Here is a 17,824-nt window from a genome sequence, read left to right on the forward strand (position 1 = left end):
CGCCCTGTCAGTGCTCACTGGCCGGTCAGCCCGTAGTCAGCGAAAAACAGCTCGCCCAAAGCAAAGCAAATAGCCAGAATCCCCCGCCGCCCGTATCAGCGGCAGCTTGCCCCACGCCTGCGACGCAGTGCCAGTGCAGCTAGTCGCCAACTCCATCGTCGATGTCATGACGAGACCGCCAACACCATAAAACTCAGCGTTCGCAAATCAATTGCCTCCGCAGCACCGCTCGAAGCACTCCCGTTCGCGTCGGGTCTTTGTGTGGCAACTCTGCCAGGCTTCCTTGTGCTGTCTCCTTTACTTCAAGCTCGCTGCCTCGTGTCTCCAGAGCTTCCGTGCATCGAGCTTCCCGCGCACCGCCTTTGCACGCGCCGCCGCCATGGTGGTCTTTGACGGCCACGAGTACCTCACCGAGGAGGAGAAGCGCCTCAAACAGGATCGCGAGCGCACAAAGTACTGGAAGAAATGGGGTCCATACGTCGCCGAACGCCAGTGGGCAACAGGTAACCACCCGCTTCCGCTGACCGGAGCTATCACGGCACGCTCTGCCATGAGGCATATAGCTGACATGCCGACAGTGAGAGAGGACTACAGCGCTGATGGAGACGCCTGGAGCCGTATGCTGACATTCGAATCCGTTTCGTTCGACCATATCCATTGACTTCTGCTCCCAGACTTCCCGCACGACCACGCTCGGTCCCGTGCTTTCAGATGGGGCGAGGACGGCATCGCCGGCGTCTCCGACACGCATGGCCTGCAAAACATCGGGTTCAGCTTCTGGAATGAGGAAGAGTACGAAAAATAATCCCTCTGATAATATCGAAGAGCTTTCGTGCCTAACCCGTCACAGCGACTTTCTGAAGGAGCGCCTCTTTGGCTTGTCCAACCCCCAAGGCAACCATGGCGAGAGCGTCAAGGAAGCCCACTTTCACCTTGACAACACACCGGTTAGTCCCAATGAAGTTTCTTGTTCAACGGCAATGTGTCGGTATGCTAACCTGCTTCGTTCCACAGACGGTACGATCCCGTTCCGATGACACCGATCGCTGCGACAACGGCTAATCTGCGTAACAGCACTCCTACATGAAGTTCTTATACAAGTACCCGCAGAAGAAATTTCCTTACGAAGATTTGCTCAAAGAAAATGCTCGCCGGTCGAGAGAGGATAAGGAATACCAGATCATCGATACTGGAGTGTTCGACGAGGATAGGTATTGGGACATCTTCATCGAAACGGCCAAAGAGTCGGACGATCCCGACGAGCTCCTTTTCCGTGTCACGGCGTGGAACAGAGGCCCGGACCCCGCGCCGCTTCACATTATCCCGCAAGTCTGGTTTCGAAACACTTGGAGCTGGGGTAGGGAACCAGAGGATAGAAAACCTTCGATTGCGACGCATACGGAGATTGCCGCCAAGTCAAAGCATCACAGCCTCGGCGATCGCTTTTTTCTGCTGTCACCATCACCCGGAGTGGGCTCAAGCGGAGATGATGTATTGCCCAAGCTGATGTACACCGAGAACGACACAAACTTCAAGGCTTTGTACGACCAGGAGAACAAGCAGCCCTACGTCAAGGATGCCTTCCATCGATACATTGTGGATGGAGAGAAGGCGGCCGTCAACCCCGCTCAGACCGGCACAAAGTGTGCTGCGTGGTTCAACTTCAATGAGGACGGGGGTGTTGATCCTGGAGAGTGCGCAGGTACGAACTTGCTCTCAACGTAGCACAAGACATACGAGAGCCCGGCTGACAAGCGCAGTGGTCCGTTTTCGATTCACGAAGAAGGACATGACCTTCTTGGACGAAGAAGAATTCGACGACATCATCGAGAAGCGCAGAGAAGAGGCCGACGAATTCTACTACAGAATCAGCCCCATGCCTATGACAGACGACCTGCGGAACATCCAAAGGCAGGCCTTCTCAGGCATGATGTGGACAAAGCAGCATTATCACTTTGTCTGGGACCAGTGGGCCAACGGCGACCCGTCGATGCCCCCGCCTCCACCGGATCGAATCGGGGTGCGCAACTCGCAATGGAAACACATGTACTGTGACGACATCCTATCGATGCCGGACTCTTGGGAGTATCCGTTCTTTGCTGCGTGGGACAGCGCGTTCCATTGTATCCCGCTCGCCATGCTCGACCCCGACTTTGCCAAGAAACAGCTCGACTTGTTTACGAGGGAGTGGTACTGCCATCCGAACGGCCAGCTCCCAGCGTGAGTCTCCCCTTGAAGTCTAGCGGCCACTCGTGCTCACAGCTACCTAGATACGAGTGGAACTTTGGCGATGTGAACCCGCCTGTTCACGCCTGGGCCACCTTCAGAGTCTTCAAAATTGAGCGGAAAATGTATGGACGACAGGACCTCGACTTCCTCGAGCGTGTCTTCCAAAAGCTGCTGCTCAACTTCACCTGGTGGGTAAATCGAAAGGACGCCGATGGCAAAAACGTGTTTGAGGGTGGTTTCCTCGGCCTCGATAACATTGGCCTCTTCAACCGATCGGAGCCCTTGCCCACCGGTGGTGTCTTGGAGCAGGCGGACAGCACTGGGTGGATGGCTTTCTTCTGCCTGTCCATGCTCAACATTGCCCTCGAGCTGGCCAAGCACCGCCGCATCTACGAGGATATTGCCTCCAAGTTTTTCGAGCACTTCATCTTCATCAGCGATGCCATGACATTCCGGGCGGGCAAGGACGAGAAGTCCCTCTGGAACGAGGAAGATGGTTTCTACTACGATGCCATCTCTTGGGGTGGCCCGTGGATCGAGCAGCTCCCTGTCCGGTCGCTGGTTGGTCTTATTCCTCTTTATGCTACGACCACGCTGGAGCCGGAGCTGTTGAACAAGCTTCCGTCATTCAAGAAGAGGGTCGACTGGTTCGTGCACAACCGTGTCGACCTGGCTGAGAGAAACATGGCCAGTATCAGGAAGAGGGGCAAGGGCGACCGCATCCTGCTCTCAATCGTCAGCAGAGATCGCTTGGAGAAGATTCTCAAGCGTATGCTGGACGAGGATGAGTTCTTCAGCGATCACGGTATCCGCTCGATGTCAAAGTATCACAAGGAACACCCGTACTCTATGGATGTCAACGGGCAGCAGTTCCGGGTCGGATACGTGCCGGGGGATTCCGACACCGGTCTCTTCGGTGGCAACAGCAACTGGAGGGGGCCGATTTGGTTGTGCGTCAACTTCCTTCTCGTCGAATCTCTGCAGAGATTCTTCCTCTTCTACGGCCCGGAACTCCAGGTCGAATGCCCTACGGGCAGTGGCGACTACATGCATCTGGGCAAGGTCTCTGAGGAGATTCAGCACCGTCTCCAGCACCTCTTCGCGCGGACGGACGACGGCAGACGCAGCGTCAACCATGGAGACGATCGCCTCGACTTTGATGAACACTGGAAAGACTATCTCTGGTTCTACGAGTTCTTTGACGGCGACTCGGGTCGCGGCCTGGGCGCGTCCCATCAGTGTGGATGGACAGGCTTGATTGCGCGGATGATCCACGATACTGGGTAAGTTTTGCGAGGAATAGCCCTGCTTTTTGACCAAATTGCTAACAGCTGGCGCAGTGTCAACTGCCGTTTGCCGCAAACGCCCCGCACGCCGTCTGTCGCCATGGCGCACTACTTTGATGACATGTTCCAGCGCACCATCGACAGCGGAACCCCCCGCTCCAGTGGCCTGCGGCACGTCCGCCGGTCCTCCATAGCCCGCTCCATCGGTGCTCGCAGTGACTTTGACACGTCTGTCAACGGCGCGGACGACGACGGTGACTCGGCCGTCTACGACGATACCAGGTCAAAGGAAAAGGCCGAGGCCGACGAGCATATGCATCATTACATTGCGGATCAGCTGTCACGGTACAAGACCCAAAACGGCGACTTTGAGCACGAGGACGAGTTCGAAACCCAGGCCTAAAGTGCGCCAGGTCTCTTGTCTCTTGGCACCGTTGGCGGATAAAGCACGCCAGGTATTGAAGGTAGCGGACAGTGGTGGTCTGGCGTTGGATGGGACGCGATTGGACTGGGAGCATACGGATTGGGGGCAGCTTAATCAAAACGGATACATATAGATAGACTTGACACATATCATTCTACACCATTCAGACTGCACCTGGAGGACATGGCTGTCCGCTCGTAGGCGCGCCGCACACTGGGAGCAGGTTCGTCCTAGACATTCAGAAAGGCTAGACAATGCTTTCTATTTCGACATCACTATCAACAGCCTTCTACACGGCCGGGCAGCCTCCCAAGCCACCCGCGCCGACACCGTCCGGCCACCGCCGAGGGCACCCGAACCGTTGCCCCCCTCCGCTCTGCTTCTTGCTCGGGCCCCGAAACGAGGGACCGCCACGACATCAAAGTTGAGGGAGGGCTTGACGCAAAAAGGAAAATGGTTTGTTGTTAAGGTGGTCATGCAGTTGAGGTCTTAGTTGGTACATTTACAGGGTGTCCGTCAGGAGCTTGTTCATCTTGGCGATGCGGGAAGAGACGCTGAGGTCGATGGTGCGGTCACCGACCTCGACGACGAGTCCACCAACGATGTCGGGGTTGACCTGAAAACAAGTGTTAGAAGTTTTGTCCTGAAAATACTTGGCGATGTTGCCAAGTTTGTGACTGGAGGGGGAATGCCGGGAGTTCCCGGGTGGGACTGGTCGCGTACCTGGTTGGTGACCTTGAGCTTCTTGCCCTGGCCGACGTAGGAGGACTTGGCGACGGCGGTCTCGAGGCGGGACAGAGTCTTGCTGTCAAGGGCCTAAATTCAATCCGTTAGCTCTCTGCGTCATGTTCGTCGTCCATGATGCGTCACCGCTCGAAAGAGGAAGACGGCGGCGGGCTCGCGTGTCCGTACCTGAGCGCTGGTGACAGTCATCTCGACCTCGCCGCGGGCGGCGGCCATGATCTGGCCAAACTTGGAGCAGACGCCCTGGAGGAGGCCCAGGCGGTTGTTCTCGGCGAGGGTGTCGAGGAAGTTCTTGACCGTCGCGGAGCTGCCGCCGGCGTGCTTGTTGAGCTCGGCGACTATGGCCGACTTGTCCTCGGGGGTCAGCGTCGGGGCGGCGAGGATCTGCGAGAGCTTGGTGTCCTTCTCGACGATGGCGCCGAGGTTGGCGAGCGCCTTGGCCGTGGGGTCGAGCGACGAAGACTTGGAGGCGGCCGTGTACTGTAAATTGGCGCAACCGTTAGTTTCCATGTCCCTTCACTTTCCAATGCCCATCGCAGTAAGTCCCAGCGGGCGGCCACCGCATCAATTGGCCACGGGGCCGTCCGCCGCGCTTATCCCGAGCGAGAGAGGGAGGGAGGTCCGTCGCGTACCAGGGCAGAGGCGTAGGTGCCATCGAGGCCGAAGACGGTGATCGGGGGCTGGCCCTCGGTGCCGGCGGCGGCGGCAAAGGCCCGGACGGGGGCGGCGCGCAGGGCGAGGGCACGCTGGGGGGCGGTGGCCCGGACGGCACGGAGGGCTTGTCGGGAGAACATGGTGGGCGTGGGAGGCGGAATTGGGTGGTGGAGGAGAGCGTTCGACGTGGGTGAGGCAAGTCGTGGAGCTGGCGGTTGAGGTTCTCGCGGTCGGCAATTTTGGAAGTTGATGCCTTGCCGGCTGTGAGGCACCAACTTTTATTACATAAGGCAACAACCACGCCAAGCTCCCGCTGCCACCACCAAAACCTCCACCACCGCCCGGTTGCACGGCTACAGTGCCTACTCAACGGGTTAATTTGCCCGTGGTGAACCGGGTTGTGTTTTCTTCGCCGTTGGCCGCGGTCACACTACGCATATCCCGAGGCCGGCGGCGAAGCGCACTCGAGCCATTGGCCCATCATTTCGACATCGGCAGATGAAATTTGACATCATCCCGATCGGCAGCAAAAGGCTCGACACACCAAGTGGGAAAGTGAAACCCTGACTCTATTGTGTCTGCCAACTCTGCAAGCATTAATATCCGTCATCATGTTCGAAAGCCACAACGCCGGAGCTCCCAAAACTATTTATACAAAGTCATGCGTTCCTTGATGAGAGGTGGCTCTCCGGCTCAGTCGCTCCGCAACATGCTGTCCACGAGATCACCCAGCGGGCCCCAGTAGTCGCGTCCACTGGCGAGGCCGTGCTCGTCGATGAAGAGCACGTACTGCTTGAAGCTTGTGTTGAGGTGCGGCTCAAGACCAAGCTCGCGAATGACGGGGTAGTGGTGGCAGTAGATGTGTGCGTAGACCCGGTACATGCGCTTGAAGATTTGGCGGACCAGCGCCGGGAATGACTTGGGGAACGGTACACCTGGATTGTGGTCAGCATGGTGGTCGTCAGCCAAATATGGCTAGGGGTTTAACGAACCAATCTTGCTTGGCAGCACTGACTCGTTGTCAATGTTGGCTTGCACCCACGTCATGAGCTGTTCGATGTACGCCGGGGCGGGCATCTTGGTCGGCTTCTTGTAGTTTTCGCTGTCTTGCCACAGATACTCGAACCTGCACTCGTCAGCTGCTTTCTCAATATGGAGCGGCGCGGATATTCGTACTCGTCCGTCGCCTTCATCTCGGGACATGATTGCGGAGAGCAAAATTCAGTAATGGCGCCGTAGAGCAGGTTGATTTGGTTGTAGAAGTCGACCACTGCAGAGGCATCAGCGAGCTGTTGCATGTCATGCGCGGGCTCCTAGCTTACTGTTGACGGCGAGCCACTCGTTCTCATCCTCGCCCTCGGGCAGCTTGACAACCTTTCTCAAGCTGCCGCCTCCCAATGTGACCTCGGCATACTGTCGCAGCTGGTAGCTCGTCGCGCCACCCTTGCCGACGCGCGGCCGGAACTGATTCTTAGTCCGTTGGTTACTGCAGTCGGTCAGGGGCTGGACGTTAGCAATCGTGCCTATAGAAGAGTCGGAGAGCGGCCGGCCGGCCGAACGATCCTCGTGGACTGGGATGATGGTGTTGTCGATGCGCGACATGGTCACGACCGACTTGGGGCTCAGGTAGCGAAACGCGGCTGCGGCGACAGCGGCGGCCATGGTGTTTGCTTTTGCAGGATTGATCTTGGGTATTGGGAGGATGGGAGAGGACTAACACTGTGGTGAGAAACTGAGCCATGGCGGCGACGTTGGGCAGCGCCGACGAAGGGTCGTGATGTCGGGGGCCTGCGACATTCCAGTGGTTAGCGGGGCAATGACAGCAATGGCGAGGGACCGCGGGCGATGGGCGCCAGGCACATACCTGCGCGACGGCAGGGACGTCGGTCCTCGGAGCGTGTTCTGCAGGTCGTATGGGTCGGCGCGCCACGGCAATGCAGACGAGAGTTCGAGGTCGCAGAAATGTGCTGGTAATGGATGATGGCGGTGGTGATGAAGCGTAAGTTGCGGTTGCAGGGCGGCGATGATGATGATGCAGGGGTAGCGTAGCGCCTTGGGTGCTGCCAGCTGCTGCTTGTTTACGGTATTTCCTCATTGGTGTGGTTGCTAGGGGCGGGCAGGTGGCGCCTGCCCCAGTGCCTGCAGTGCCAGGTCTCCGCCCCGCCAACTCAGCGTGTCCCACGTATTATTGTCGCCACCACTTGAAACACCACGATAAAACATCTCAAGTCATCCGTTTCTCTATTCTTATCTGTCACCACCAACCACATCGCTTAGTGTTATATGCCTTGGTTAATTGACGGCCCATCGACAGTGCTAAATCTAGACAATTTCATCACGGCGAATCCCCAAAAGGCAGCCAGGCTCACACCAAATCTATGTCCACCAATTCAGACCGCCCGCTGGCAGCCACCTCGCCATGCATCAACCCGTGAACATAGCACGCGCCCACAAAGTGATACCGCGGCGCGGTCCCATTCCCCGGTGCCACCAGCCTCAGCACCGCCGGCGCCGTCAAGCCAGGCAGCACCCAGACCTCGTCCCCCTGCGCGGCCGACAACGCCGCCATGCCCAGGTACGCGCCGTCGACGGTCACGAGCTGCCGCCCGCCGTACACGCTGCTGTACGCGCTGGCAAAGCCCTCGCAGCGCTGGAACATGCGCGACCCGCGGACCACATACCCGCAGCCGACGATGCGGCTCCGGCCGGCCCGCACCTCGGGCGGCACGTAAAAGTCGTTGGGCCCGCCGTCGGCGTCCACGGCCGTGTTGCGCACCATGGTGCACTCGAGCTTGTCCCAAAAGTACAGCACCTCCTCGCGGCTCGGCAGGTAGTTGAGCTCCCCATCCTGCGCGGCAACGGCATCGAGATCCGCCAGTGTCGCCTCCATGTCCGCCTTCATGGGGTCGTAGGGGAGCTCGCTAACGGTGAAGGTGTGCTTTATGCTGGGCTCGACGCCGACTTTGTCTAGGACCATGCGGTCCGCGCCCGCTAGGACCATGAGGAGCATGAACATCCGGAACTGATTGCCGAACTCGTCGGGCGCCCGCGCCCCGTAGACCTTGGAGTCGAACAGGCTCCCGGAGGACATGTCCATGCACAGCGTCCGCCAGAGGATCTCGGACAGGACAGGCTGCTCGCCGTAGCCGTTCTGGCCTCGGATAGAAAGCAGCAGCCTCAGCCATGACGGGTCAAACTGTAGCTTTCCAGAGGGTCCAATATTCGGGCGTCCCGCCGCCAGCGAGATGCTCCCGATCCTCTGGCCTCGCACACCAAGAACCGGGCTGTCGAAGGCATCCTCTCTCGGCGTCTGGTATTCCAGCCCCTTGTCAGCGGAAAAGATTTCCGGCACCCCGTTGATGCCAGGAAGGCTAAAGTCCAGCACCCAGCTGGGCAGATCGTCGCGCCTCTGGACCGGATAGACGCACGCAGACAGCGCCGACAAGTTGCCCGCGTCCAGTATCAACTGCCTCGTCGTAGCCGTGTAAACATCAACCAGCGAACGACGGTAGTCGGTCATCAGCCGGCGATCCGCAAACGCATTGATGACGCCGTAGAGCGCAAAGACCTTGTCCCTTGGGTCCGACGCGAGAAACGTCCAGAAGTTGAAGACGAGCTCGCGCAGCACAAACAGTGACCTCGACGCGCGCACCTCTGCGGCGTCGACGTCCCGCCGCAGGGCCATGTTCCTGTTAGTCCTATACTTGTGCACCTCGCCCATGTTCCACTCGACGGCCACGGCGGCGTCGTGCAGCGGCACAAAGGCCGTCGAGCCGCTCGCGCCCAGCTTGGCCTTGCTGTGCCGCAGCGCGTCCGCCACGTTGCCCAGGTCGTACCACGAGATGTACGTGTCGCCGAGGTACATGAGCAGGATGGGAGGCAGGATGGCCTCCTGCACGATCCACGCCCGCCGGAACCACTGCCGCTGGTAAATGCCCGCCAACGCCGCCCACTCCGCCCAGGGGATGAAGGGCACACCCGCGTCCGCGTAGTTGGCCTTGTCGTAGCCGCCAAAGGGCTCTATCCGGCTGGCCCTGAAGCCTTCGAGGTGCTCTGTGAGGGTGCTCAGGGTCTGTAGCCCGAGCGACGAGCGCTCGTCCGGTGGTCCCAGCCAGGCGACTGCGTAGGCGGCGTTGGAGTAGATGCGGTCCATCATGCTGACTTGGGCGCTCTTCTCGTCAATGTCGGCTTGATTAATGCAGATTGCGTCGGCCCATATCAACCTGTCGGCTGGGTCAGGGTTCCTTGGAGACTGTGACTCGAGAGGCAGAGGATCCGGCTGTCCGATGTAGCCCTCGAGTAGAACAACCACATCGCCGTGACCTCCGTCCCTCGCCAGATCCAAGGCGCTCTTCTCGTTCTTGTCCATCCGAGCACGAACCGAGCCCGCCTTGCAGAGCATCTCCACGATTGCCGCGTGCCCCTTCTCCGCCGCATAGTGCAGCGCCGCCCTGCCCCTATCGTCGAGGCTACCCACGGCCGCTCCATTCCACAGCCATCCCTCTACCAGCTCGGCGCTGCCTCCCTCCGCGATGTCATGGAGATACGTCCTGCCGCCCTTCCCCGCCAGCGGCCTGTCGAGATAGTCCACGTATGCCGACCGCGGCACCTCCCTCAGCGCGTCGTGCAGGTTGCGCTGGATGCGCAGCTCTCGCCCATCCAGCTCAATGGCCACCGTGCTCTCCGGCTCGTACTGCGGCGCCACCGACTCGAAGTGCTCGCTAAAGTACCGTCCGTGGGCGAACGGGTTACCCCATGTGTATGACAGGCAGTGGTAATCGGGGCCCTTTGCGTCGGCAACGCGCCGCGTTGTGAGCGAGAAGCGCAGCGTCCCATCAGGCCCGGTCGCTTCGCGCCTCAGCAGCCGGATGTGCGAGGTGCTCGGCAGGGGCTCATACACGTAGGGCAATGGGTCGGTCATTGCTTCTGCACTCTGCGCGTTGCCGGCGATGTGCGAGAATTGTTTGTCAGTGTCTAGCGTGCTGCGTTGTTCAGCCGTTGGCGACGGGTCATGTCGACACATTGTCAGACAGGGGTGCTCGCAGCTGAACGCGGGATGCCCTACATCACGTCTACTTCACCCTCAAGGCCGATCGCAACTAGAGAATTGGAATTATATGAGTTGTGCCGCCTGGCCATGTAACAAATTACGCATCGTTGTAAGTTGAATCCGGTAGAAGCCCATCTTTGGAGGGTTCAAAGTTCAAACGCCAAATAGAACCCTACCCTATGCTGTCGCCGGCCCCCAAACATCTCCCGACTCCCACTTCTTCCTCTCCAGAGCGTGCATTTACTCCCGGGTCCTCATTTTCGCAAGCAGAGTGCCATGCCGTAGGACGAAACATGTGCCTCTGCACCTGGTCCTGAAGTAAGAGAAGCGCTAAAACCTTCCCCGGTTACCGCGCCCTCTTCCCCGACCACCTCCGCGTCCGCCTCTACCACCCCTACCACCCCTACCACCTCTTCCACCGCCGAAGCCACCACGATGGCCTCCGCGGAAAGCAGATGGCGGTGGGCCTCGTTCCTTCCGCTCCGTTCTTTCCTCTGTCGTGGCGTCCCATAGATTCTCGACTCCGAGAAGGTTGCAGAACGCCGCGGTTTGGGGGTTTGTGTATTCTTCTGGCTGCTCCTGGACAATCTCAGGACTTCCGGGAACATGAGGCGGTGCTGTCAACTCAAAATTTTCCGGCACGTCCAACTTGGCTGGCTTGACGACATTTTCTTCGACCCATTCCCGCTCTTTCTCGATCGAGGGCAGATACTTGTCTTCTCCCAGATTTTCGGCCACTTGGGCATTTCGATCGCCAATTGAAAGGGATGAGTGGAATACTCGCGTAATAGAGAGCCACTCTGGGTCATACTGGAGCCGATAGCGAGGTGACGAGTCTTTAGGAGGATGAAGCGACAACGCCTCTCGGTCGTACGGGACAAGCTCGCACAGTTGGAGGTACTGCCGTTTGGGGAGGCACTTGTCCAAGGCCAAGAATCGAACCTCCTTGTTGGCAATGCCAGGAGGAACTGGCTGACCTGGCGTTTGTCTCGGTACCTGTGGTGGAGGAGGAGCAAAGGACGCGGGTAGCTGAGCTCGTAGCTCATCAGACACCCGGTTGGTTTCCTCCTGACTGGCGTCCGTATGGCCTTGTTTGCCATTGCGTTCGCTAGCTCCAGTGTCATCATCGTCCATGTCCAAGTCAATCTCATCGGGATTGGGCTCGGCATCTTGCTGCACGGGAGGCGGAGTTTCCTTGCCGTTCGTCGCAGGGTCGACAGCATTGTCCGCGCCGTCGTACTTTTTCAAGGCGGCAAACTTGACATGCAGATGGGCAGAAAACCAGTATGGCGGGCGAAGTCTGTCCATGACGTACTCTGCTGCGACGCTGCCCAGAGTTCCGTCTCTCGACTCAGCTCGAAAGTCTGGCTTCTTCTTGAACAAGCGCTCCGAATCGCCATGCTTTTCGATGGCCCGCGGCCAGTCATGGCTCAGACCAACGTCGACTTGAGTTTGGATCAGCAGCAGCTTGCGGACGTCAACCTCGCGGACGTGATAGAAAGACTTGACATCGTCCGAATTGAAGGGAAGCCGCTCGTGATGCGGCTTGCGGTAGTCATGCCCTTTCCAGATGCCAGACATTCCGGCGATCCGAAGTGGGCCAAACCGCAGGACATTGGCGGCGCCGAGATAGTAGATGTTGGGAGCGACCCAGCCGCCATAGTACAGCTCCCAAAGATGCGAGCTTGCCTCGTGGTTACCAGCGATGAAGATGGTGAGGTAGGGAGCAGTCCGCGCCCCAGAATAGTACTCGGGAAAGTCGCCTAGGTGGCGGTACTTGACGGGCACCGACATGGCCGTCAAGTCTGAGGCATTGCGAACGGACTGGTCTGTGGTCAGCACATGCCTGGGTCAAGGATGAATGTGTACGCGCGCGCGCAAAAGCCGACATACCTGAAAGTCACCTCCAATGATGAGCAGGTCGACGCCATCCCAGCCGCGTTCCTTGCATGACCGTGCAACGGAGTCGTAGATGGCGTGGAGAGTGCCGTGGCCCTGGAGGTTGTCGGTCAGTCGCATGCCACTACAAATCGTCGGCCGGGACAGTGAAACTTACACAACCCTCGACGGCAACCCGCACGCCCTGCGTCTCGAAAGTGCTGGCGGCCATGGTTGGTGGTTGAGCTCGGCGTGCTGGGAGACGTGAAAGTTTGCGGTGATGAGGGATGGATGGCGGTGGTTGACACGAACTTTTTGGTGAGACTGAACAGTGAGCTGTAGCGGACGCGGGCAGGCGTGGGTGGTGGCGCTTGGCCAGGGGCACAGCACCTGTCGAGTGCGCCTGCCAATCGACATCAAACCACCCGATGAACAACTACGAGGCTCCCGCATCCACCCGTTGACGAAAATGCGCAACCATTTACTTCCCGAAATGTGGAATAAATCATACTGGCGACGACAGCTAGTTATTGTCATTGGCTTTAGCGAGCTTGCTTGTAACTCAACCTAACCACTCTCCTGCCTCATCGTGCCAGCCGCGATCCGTCCACACTCGGCAGCCAATGGTAGTCGCTGGTTGATCATCTCGATATCGGTCTCGGGCTCTCTTCTGCCTTTGCATTTTTTGCTCGACATCTTCCAATCGCCCAGTTCGCAGCCAACCACCGTCTCACCCTGCCCTACCACCACCACCTCGACTCGCTCGGCATCCGTTTACTTGCGGCAAGAAGTGGGCTTCTTGAAGGGAACCTCGTCGTAGGGGTTGTAGCCGAGGCACTTCTCATAAGTCTCAGTGCAGTCCTTGATGGCATTGCCGCCGGCGACACACTTGTCCATGGCCGAGTTGCACCTGCGGGCGCACGCGTCACGAGGAAGGTGCTCCTTGCGGCAAGTCGTGGGCTTCTTGAACGGCACCTCATCATAAGGGTTGTAGCCGAGGCACTTCTCGTAGGTCTCGGTGCAGCCCTTGATGGCGTTGCCGCCCGCGACGCACTTGTCCATGGCCGTGTTGCACCGATCGGCGCAAGCGTCACGGCGGACGTGCGAGGCGCGGCAAGCCTTGGGCTTCGTGAACGGCGTCTCATCGTAAGGGTTGTAGCCGAGGCACTTGACGTAAGTCTCGGTGCAGTCCTTGATGGCTTTGCCGGCGGCGACGCACCCGTCCATGGACGAGTTGCACCTGTCGGCGCAGAATTCAGGGGAACCGACCAGGTGGCACTTGGTGGGCTTCGTGAAGGGCACCTCGTCGTAGGGGTTGTAGCCGAGGCACTCGATGTACACGTCAGTGCAGACGGAGATGGGCGAGCCAGTCGCTACGCAGCCGTCCATGGCCAAGTTGCAGTGCATGGCGCAGTTCTCCGCGGTAGTAGGTGTGGTGGCGAGCGCCACGGCGGCGAAGGTGGTGACGGCGACAAAGGACTTCATTGCGACGGTTGATGAGGCTTCAGCTAGAGAGCGGGCAGCGGATTGACGGTGTTTATATACAAGAGTCAACACTGACTGGAGTCGATGGATCGGGTGTTGAGTGGAAGCAGGGGAGTGAACGGTTGGCAACCCTTCAATGTAGCCTTTATATATGTCGAGTCCAACGCACAAGGTTGAAGGAGTTTGACGGGTTTAAGAGTATAGAAGGCCGATAATCCGAATGCATACAGCTCTACGTTCGGGCCGTCGCCCTCGGGCCGTATGTCATGTACAGATCGCCGTCCACATATCGAACATTTCAACACTACTGTACTGTATAGTACATACAGAACTATACCGAAAGAAGCATCCATATCTATTCGATTCCTCCCATTTCTGTACTGTACTGTAACTAATTGCACCTCGATCATGTTCCTGACGCGAGACTTGGTCCGGGCCGACTGTTCGCACTGCAACGCTCCATGTACAGAACTTCTGGATTCGTTTAGAGCTGCAGGTCCTTGGTGTCTATGCTGGCCGCACGGCGAACTGTGCTCCCAACGTCTCCACGCCGGCTACCCGATCTGCGTAGCAACGGTCGGTCAAAGAGCCTGGGCGCAGCAAGAGATCGCCGGGCCAACATGCAATACCGCTCACTTCTCGCCTTGCCAATTGCCCGAGCTGCAGGTGATCATGGGCTCGAGCATTGCCCTCTCGGACACGAAGGCGACCAGCGCGCTTCTCAGGGACGATCCACGACGTCGACGTCCCCCTCCCCGTCTAGGTCACGCTCGAAGGCCATCTGGATCTCCATGACCTGTTGGAGCTGGTCCAAGTCCAGCTTGCGCCTCTTGTGCGAGGCCAGGCTCTTGGCAGTCCTCACCACGTTCTTGATCTGCCGCCCGTTGAGGGGCGCCTCGGCCAACGCCGCGATCCCCGAGTCGCCGATGGAGTCGTAAACGGACGCGCCATCTTGGCCGTTGGCGCTGCAGTTGGTGCCTCCCACTCCACTCAGGAAGTTGCGCCAGATCTTGGCCCGTGACTCGGCCGGCAGCTCCCCATACTTGAGCGGGACGTGGATTCGCGACTTGAAGGCGTCGTCAAAGGTGCGCACGCGATTCGTCGTCATGAACAGGATCCCCGAGTAGTACTCGAGCGTGCGCAGGAAGATGCTGACTAGCCCGTTGCGCTGCAGGTCGTGCAGCGAGCGCCGCTCCAGGAACACGTCGGCCTCGTCGATGAGCAGCACCGCCTTCCATGTGCTCGCCAGGTCAAGTGTCCGGCCAAGCCGCTCGTCCAGCACCGATGGGTTTGTGTCCAGGTCGCCCGATGAGACAATGTACAGCGGCCGCTTGCTGAATTCGGCCACGCACTCGGCAGTCAGGGTCTTGCCCACGCCGGGAGGTCCGTGCAGCACCAGGATTAGGCCACGGGACTTGCCCTTGACGATGTCTTCAAACGCGGAGTTGGGATCGATCGCGCGCTTGGTATGCTCGTCCACCAGCGCTTGAACAAGATCCTTCTGGCTCTGGGGTAAGACGAGTTGCTCAAAGCACTTTGTGTTCCACTCGATATCCGAGACGTTATCGATGAAGAAGTCAAGGAACTTCTTCTCTGTCATCGAGAAGCCGCGCACCAGGGATGCCGCCATCAAGCATTGCTCGTCCGTCAGAGCTGGGAACGAGTCCTTGTTCTCCGTCGGGATCAGCTCTGCCTCGTCGTCTGACCAGTCATTGTTTCCGTCACTCAACGATGATACGCTAAAGGCGTAGTCGGCCTCGAGACGGTGGAACGTGCGAGCATCGATCATGACCCTCGAATCAACATTGTACCGATTTCCCTGAACATCGAGGGCGATGCCGCGGTAGTGGCGGAAGTGCTGGCCGGCGTGGGCCTCCCATCGGCGTCCGCGTTCGATGAGGCGCTTCCTGATGACGGCCTCGTTGGGGCTGCACTTCAGGGGTATAGCGTTAAGCCCTCGAATTGGAGCTGACCCGCCAAACGGTGGGATCTTGAGGTTGGCTTGGCGCGTGCCGAACTCGTCTCCGTCAAAGTCCACAAACTCGACGGAAAGCTGGAATCCGGGGCAGGTGCCGCCGACGTAGTCAGCAGACAGGAGCTCGAACCCTCGCGGCTGCGAGAGCTTGGTGCTGTATACCAAGACGCCGGGCTTGAAGATTGTCCACAGATGCTCATACGACATGAGCCCCTGGTCGCGGAGGTTGTCCCCCTCCGTAATTGTGTCGCGAAACTCTTCGTTGATGAAGTCGATCAGAATCGGCAGGTGCCTCGCCTCATCCGAATCAGGGTCCTCGGCCACGAGCCTCTCCAGCTCGGCCTTGAACTCAGGGCGATAGTGATAGAGGCACCGGGGCGGGAATGGGATCGAGATGTCGTTGGTGTGGAACGACACGCCAGGGTAGTGACCGATGATGTTGCGCAGCATCTTCTTCAGGACCGGCGAGTTGACCTGCAGCGAGGTGCTCTCGACATACTTGTTCGCACGATCGTAGCGACGCGTGACGCACAGGGCAAATTTGTCGTACCAGTTGAACGACTCGTCGGGCAGCTCCTCATCGTCGCGGGGCTCGGTGATGTACCCACGGCCCTTTTTGGTCCAGCGCTTCTCGAGGTGCTTCAGCTCGGCGCGCATGGGGGCCTTTTCGAGCTCTTCGCGCCGGCGCTTGTCTTCCTCGGTGAGCAGGGCGTTCATCTCCTGCTGCTCCTCCTCATCGGGGGGATCCGAGTAGAGGTCTTCGGGACGGACAACCCGCCGGCCTTGCAACTTGCCTCGTGCCATGGCTTAGAGACGAGGAAGTATAGTGTACTTTATGGTCCCCTTTTTGGCACTTGTTTATGTCCCAGATGGTGAAGAACTTGTGTTGATGAGAGATGAATGTGAAACGAGGGGCGGCACTCTCTTTTATAGACATATGCCAAGGCAAACGGATGCAAACCTGCACCCAGCATGGGCCGCGCGCCAGGCGCCAGACATATCGGATCCCGTTCCCGAATTAGGCGCAGAATCCCCCTCTCATTGGGGGCAGGGATGCCTAGGACTCCTCAACCGCAGGCAGAAGCCAGGCAGAAGGCCCCCAAGGGCACCCTGGGCGCATGTAAGCGCTTGCTGGGAGCCGAGTCCTTCGCCCACACGGCTGGAGGGGGGCGACTTGTAGGGATCAATGGGGGTCTGCAGCCGGTCATAATCAAGGGCGGACTTTGTAAGTAAAATTATAAGTGAATACATGGTTGACTCCAGTTGATGCATCAAAGTGTGTGACTCAAAGCAAGGCAGAGCGCAAAGAATGATTGACCACTCTTGCCATCGCCCACACCAGCTCCATGCCCTGTTCATCCCTACTTTGGTCCATACTCGACATAAGAGCGTCCGGAAAAACCATGGCTCTTGCAGGTATGTCAAGACCCCATGAGTAGGTTTGGCAAGGCTCCTTCCAAACAGACATACTCGCCCGTCTAGGTGCAGGTCTGCGCATACTTCTCTCCGCGGCCGTTACAATAATTGCCCGTCCTGTGGCACTGATAATATCTGTCAGCTCAATTGCAACCTGTAACCCTGCATCCCCAACCGGCCGTGATGGACGGCCATTGGGGTAAGATGCGTGTGCTCTCTCTCGTACCCTCTCTTTCACGCCTTCGAAGCAAGGCATCGTGTACGGTTTCGCATCAAAGTAGTACTTTTCCCACTTATCGCCCTTCTGGCGGCACCAGTTTCGGCCGCCTGGGCACGTTTTCCTGAACGTGCAGGTATTCGACTTTTCGTCGCAGGTCTGAATTGGTACCAGTCCGTCAGCAACGCCGAGACATGTCCAGGGATATTGCTGCACCACTCACTCCGTTGTACGACCACTCATCATGATCAGGTGGCTTATCCCTCGTGATCACGTTTGCGCTTACGACTGAAGCCGCGGCGCAAAGAATGTATAAGACGAGGCCGAGGCTGGTCTTCATCGTTTCGCGCTTCGAATCACTTCAGTATTGTCAATGGGAGATGCTGCCAGGGTCGCGCAACATTTCGTCGAGTGCAGCGTAAGAGAATTTAAAGAGAAATAGAGACGGCATACGCCATGTATGATT

The 17,824-nt window shown here is 58.5% G+C and overlaps 7 protein-coding genes across 7 annotated transcripts; 1 reads left to right on the forward strand and 6 right to left on the reverse strand.

Annotated features, from left to right (window-relative positions):
* Window positions 1-379: 379 nt before the first annotated feature.
* Window positions 380-3,918, forward strand: PLICBS_008369 (uncharacterized protein; the record flags this gene model as incomplete). The annotated part of the gene is made up of 8 exons (XM_018324112.1): window positions 380-503; window positions 579-617; window positions 675-792; window positions 851-947; window positions 1,075-1,702; window positions 1,761-2,220; window positions 2,271-3,512; window positions 3,570-3,918. 8 exons carry the CDS (start codon window positions 380-382, stop codon window positions 3,916-3,918), a joined length of 3,057 nt encoding a protein of 1,018 aa, XP_018177291.1.
* Window positions 3,919-4,441: 523 nt separating this feature from the next.
* PLICBS_008370 (ATP synthase F0 subcomplex subunit OSCP atp5) lies at window positions 4,442-5,477 on the reverse strand (the record flags this gene model as incomplete). Its single annotated transcript, XM_018324111.1, has 4 exons — window positions 4,442-4,555; window positions 4,663-4,755; window positions 4,852-5,163; window positions 5,316-5,477. 4 exons carry the CDS (start codon window positions 5,475-5,477, stop codon window positions 4,442-4,444), a joined length of 681 nt encoding a protein of 226 aa, XP_018177290.1.
* A 553-nt stretch (window positions 5,478-6,030) lies between these two features.
* Window positions 6,031-6,999, reverse strand: PLICBS_008371 (mitotic exit network component; the record flags this gene model as incomplete). Its single annotated transcript, XM_018324110.1, has 4 exons — window positions 6,031-6,272; window positions 6,330-6,463; window positions 6,514-6,607; window positions 6,660-6,999. The coding sequence occupies 4 exons, from the start codon at window positions 6,997-6,999 to the stop codon at window positions 6,031-6,033; spliced, it is 810 nt and encodes a 269-aa protein (XP_018177289.1).
* Window positions 7,000-7,702: 703 nt separating this feature from the next.
* Window positions 7,703-10,350, reverse strand: PLICBS_008372 (uncharacterized protein; the record flags this gene model as incomplete). Its single annotated transcript, XM_065601378.1, has 2 exons — window positions 7,703-10,263; window positions 10,344-10,350. 2 exons carry the CDS (start codon window positions 10,348-10,350, stop codon window positions 7,703-7,705), a joined length of 2,568 nt encoding a protein of 855 aa, XP_065457450.1.
* A 367-nt stretch (window positions 10,351-10,717) lies between these two features.
* Window positions 10,718-12,497, reverse strand: PLICBS_008373 (uncharacterized protein; the record flags this gene model as incomplete). Its single annotated transcript, XM_018324109.2, has 3 exons — window positions 10,718-12,211; window positions 12,281-12,382; window positions 12,444-12,497. The coding sequence occupies 3 exons, from the start codon at window positions 12,495-12,497 to the stop codon at window positions 10,718-10,720; spliced, it is 1,650 nt and encodes a 549-aa protein (XP_018177288.2).
* Window positions 12,498-13,039: 542 nt separating this feature from the next.
* Window positions 13,040-13,750, reverse strand: PLICBS_008374 (uncharacterized protein; the record flags this gene model as incomplete). Its single annotated transcript, XM_018324108.1, has 1 exon — window positions 13,040-13,750. The coding sequence occupies one exon, from the start codon at window positions 13,748-13,750 to the stop codon at window positions 13,040-13,042; it is 711 nt and encodes a 236-aa protein (XP_018177287.1).
* Window positions 13,751-14,471: 721 nt separating this feature from the next.
* PLICBS_008375 (uncharacterized protein) lies at window positions 14,472-16,529 on the reverse strand (the record flags this gene model as incomplete). Its single annotated transcript, XM_018324107.1, has 1 exon — window positions 14,472-16,529. One exon carries the CDS (start codon window positions 16,527-16,529, stop codon window positions 14,472-14,474), a length of 2,058 nt encoding a protein of 685 aa, XP_018177286.1.
* Between the last annotated feature and the right edge of the window lie 1,295 nt (window positions 16,530-17,824).

This window comes from Purpureocillium lilacinum (genome assembly GCF_023168085.1).
Source record: "Purpureocillium lilacinum CBS 284.36 DNA, scaffold_6, whole genome shotgun sequence".
Classification (NCBI taxonomy): Eukaryota; Fungi; Ascomycota; class Sordariomycetes; order Hypocreales; family Ophiocordycipitaceae; genus Purpureocillium; species Purpureocillium lilacinum.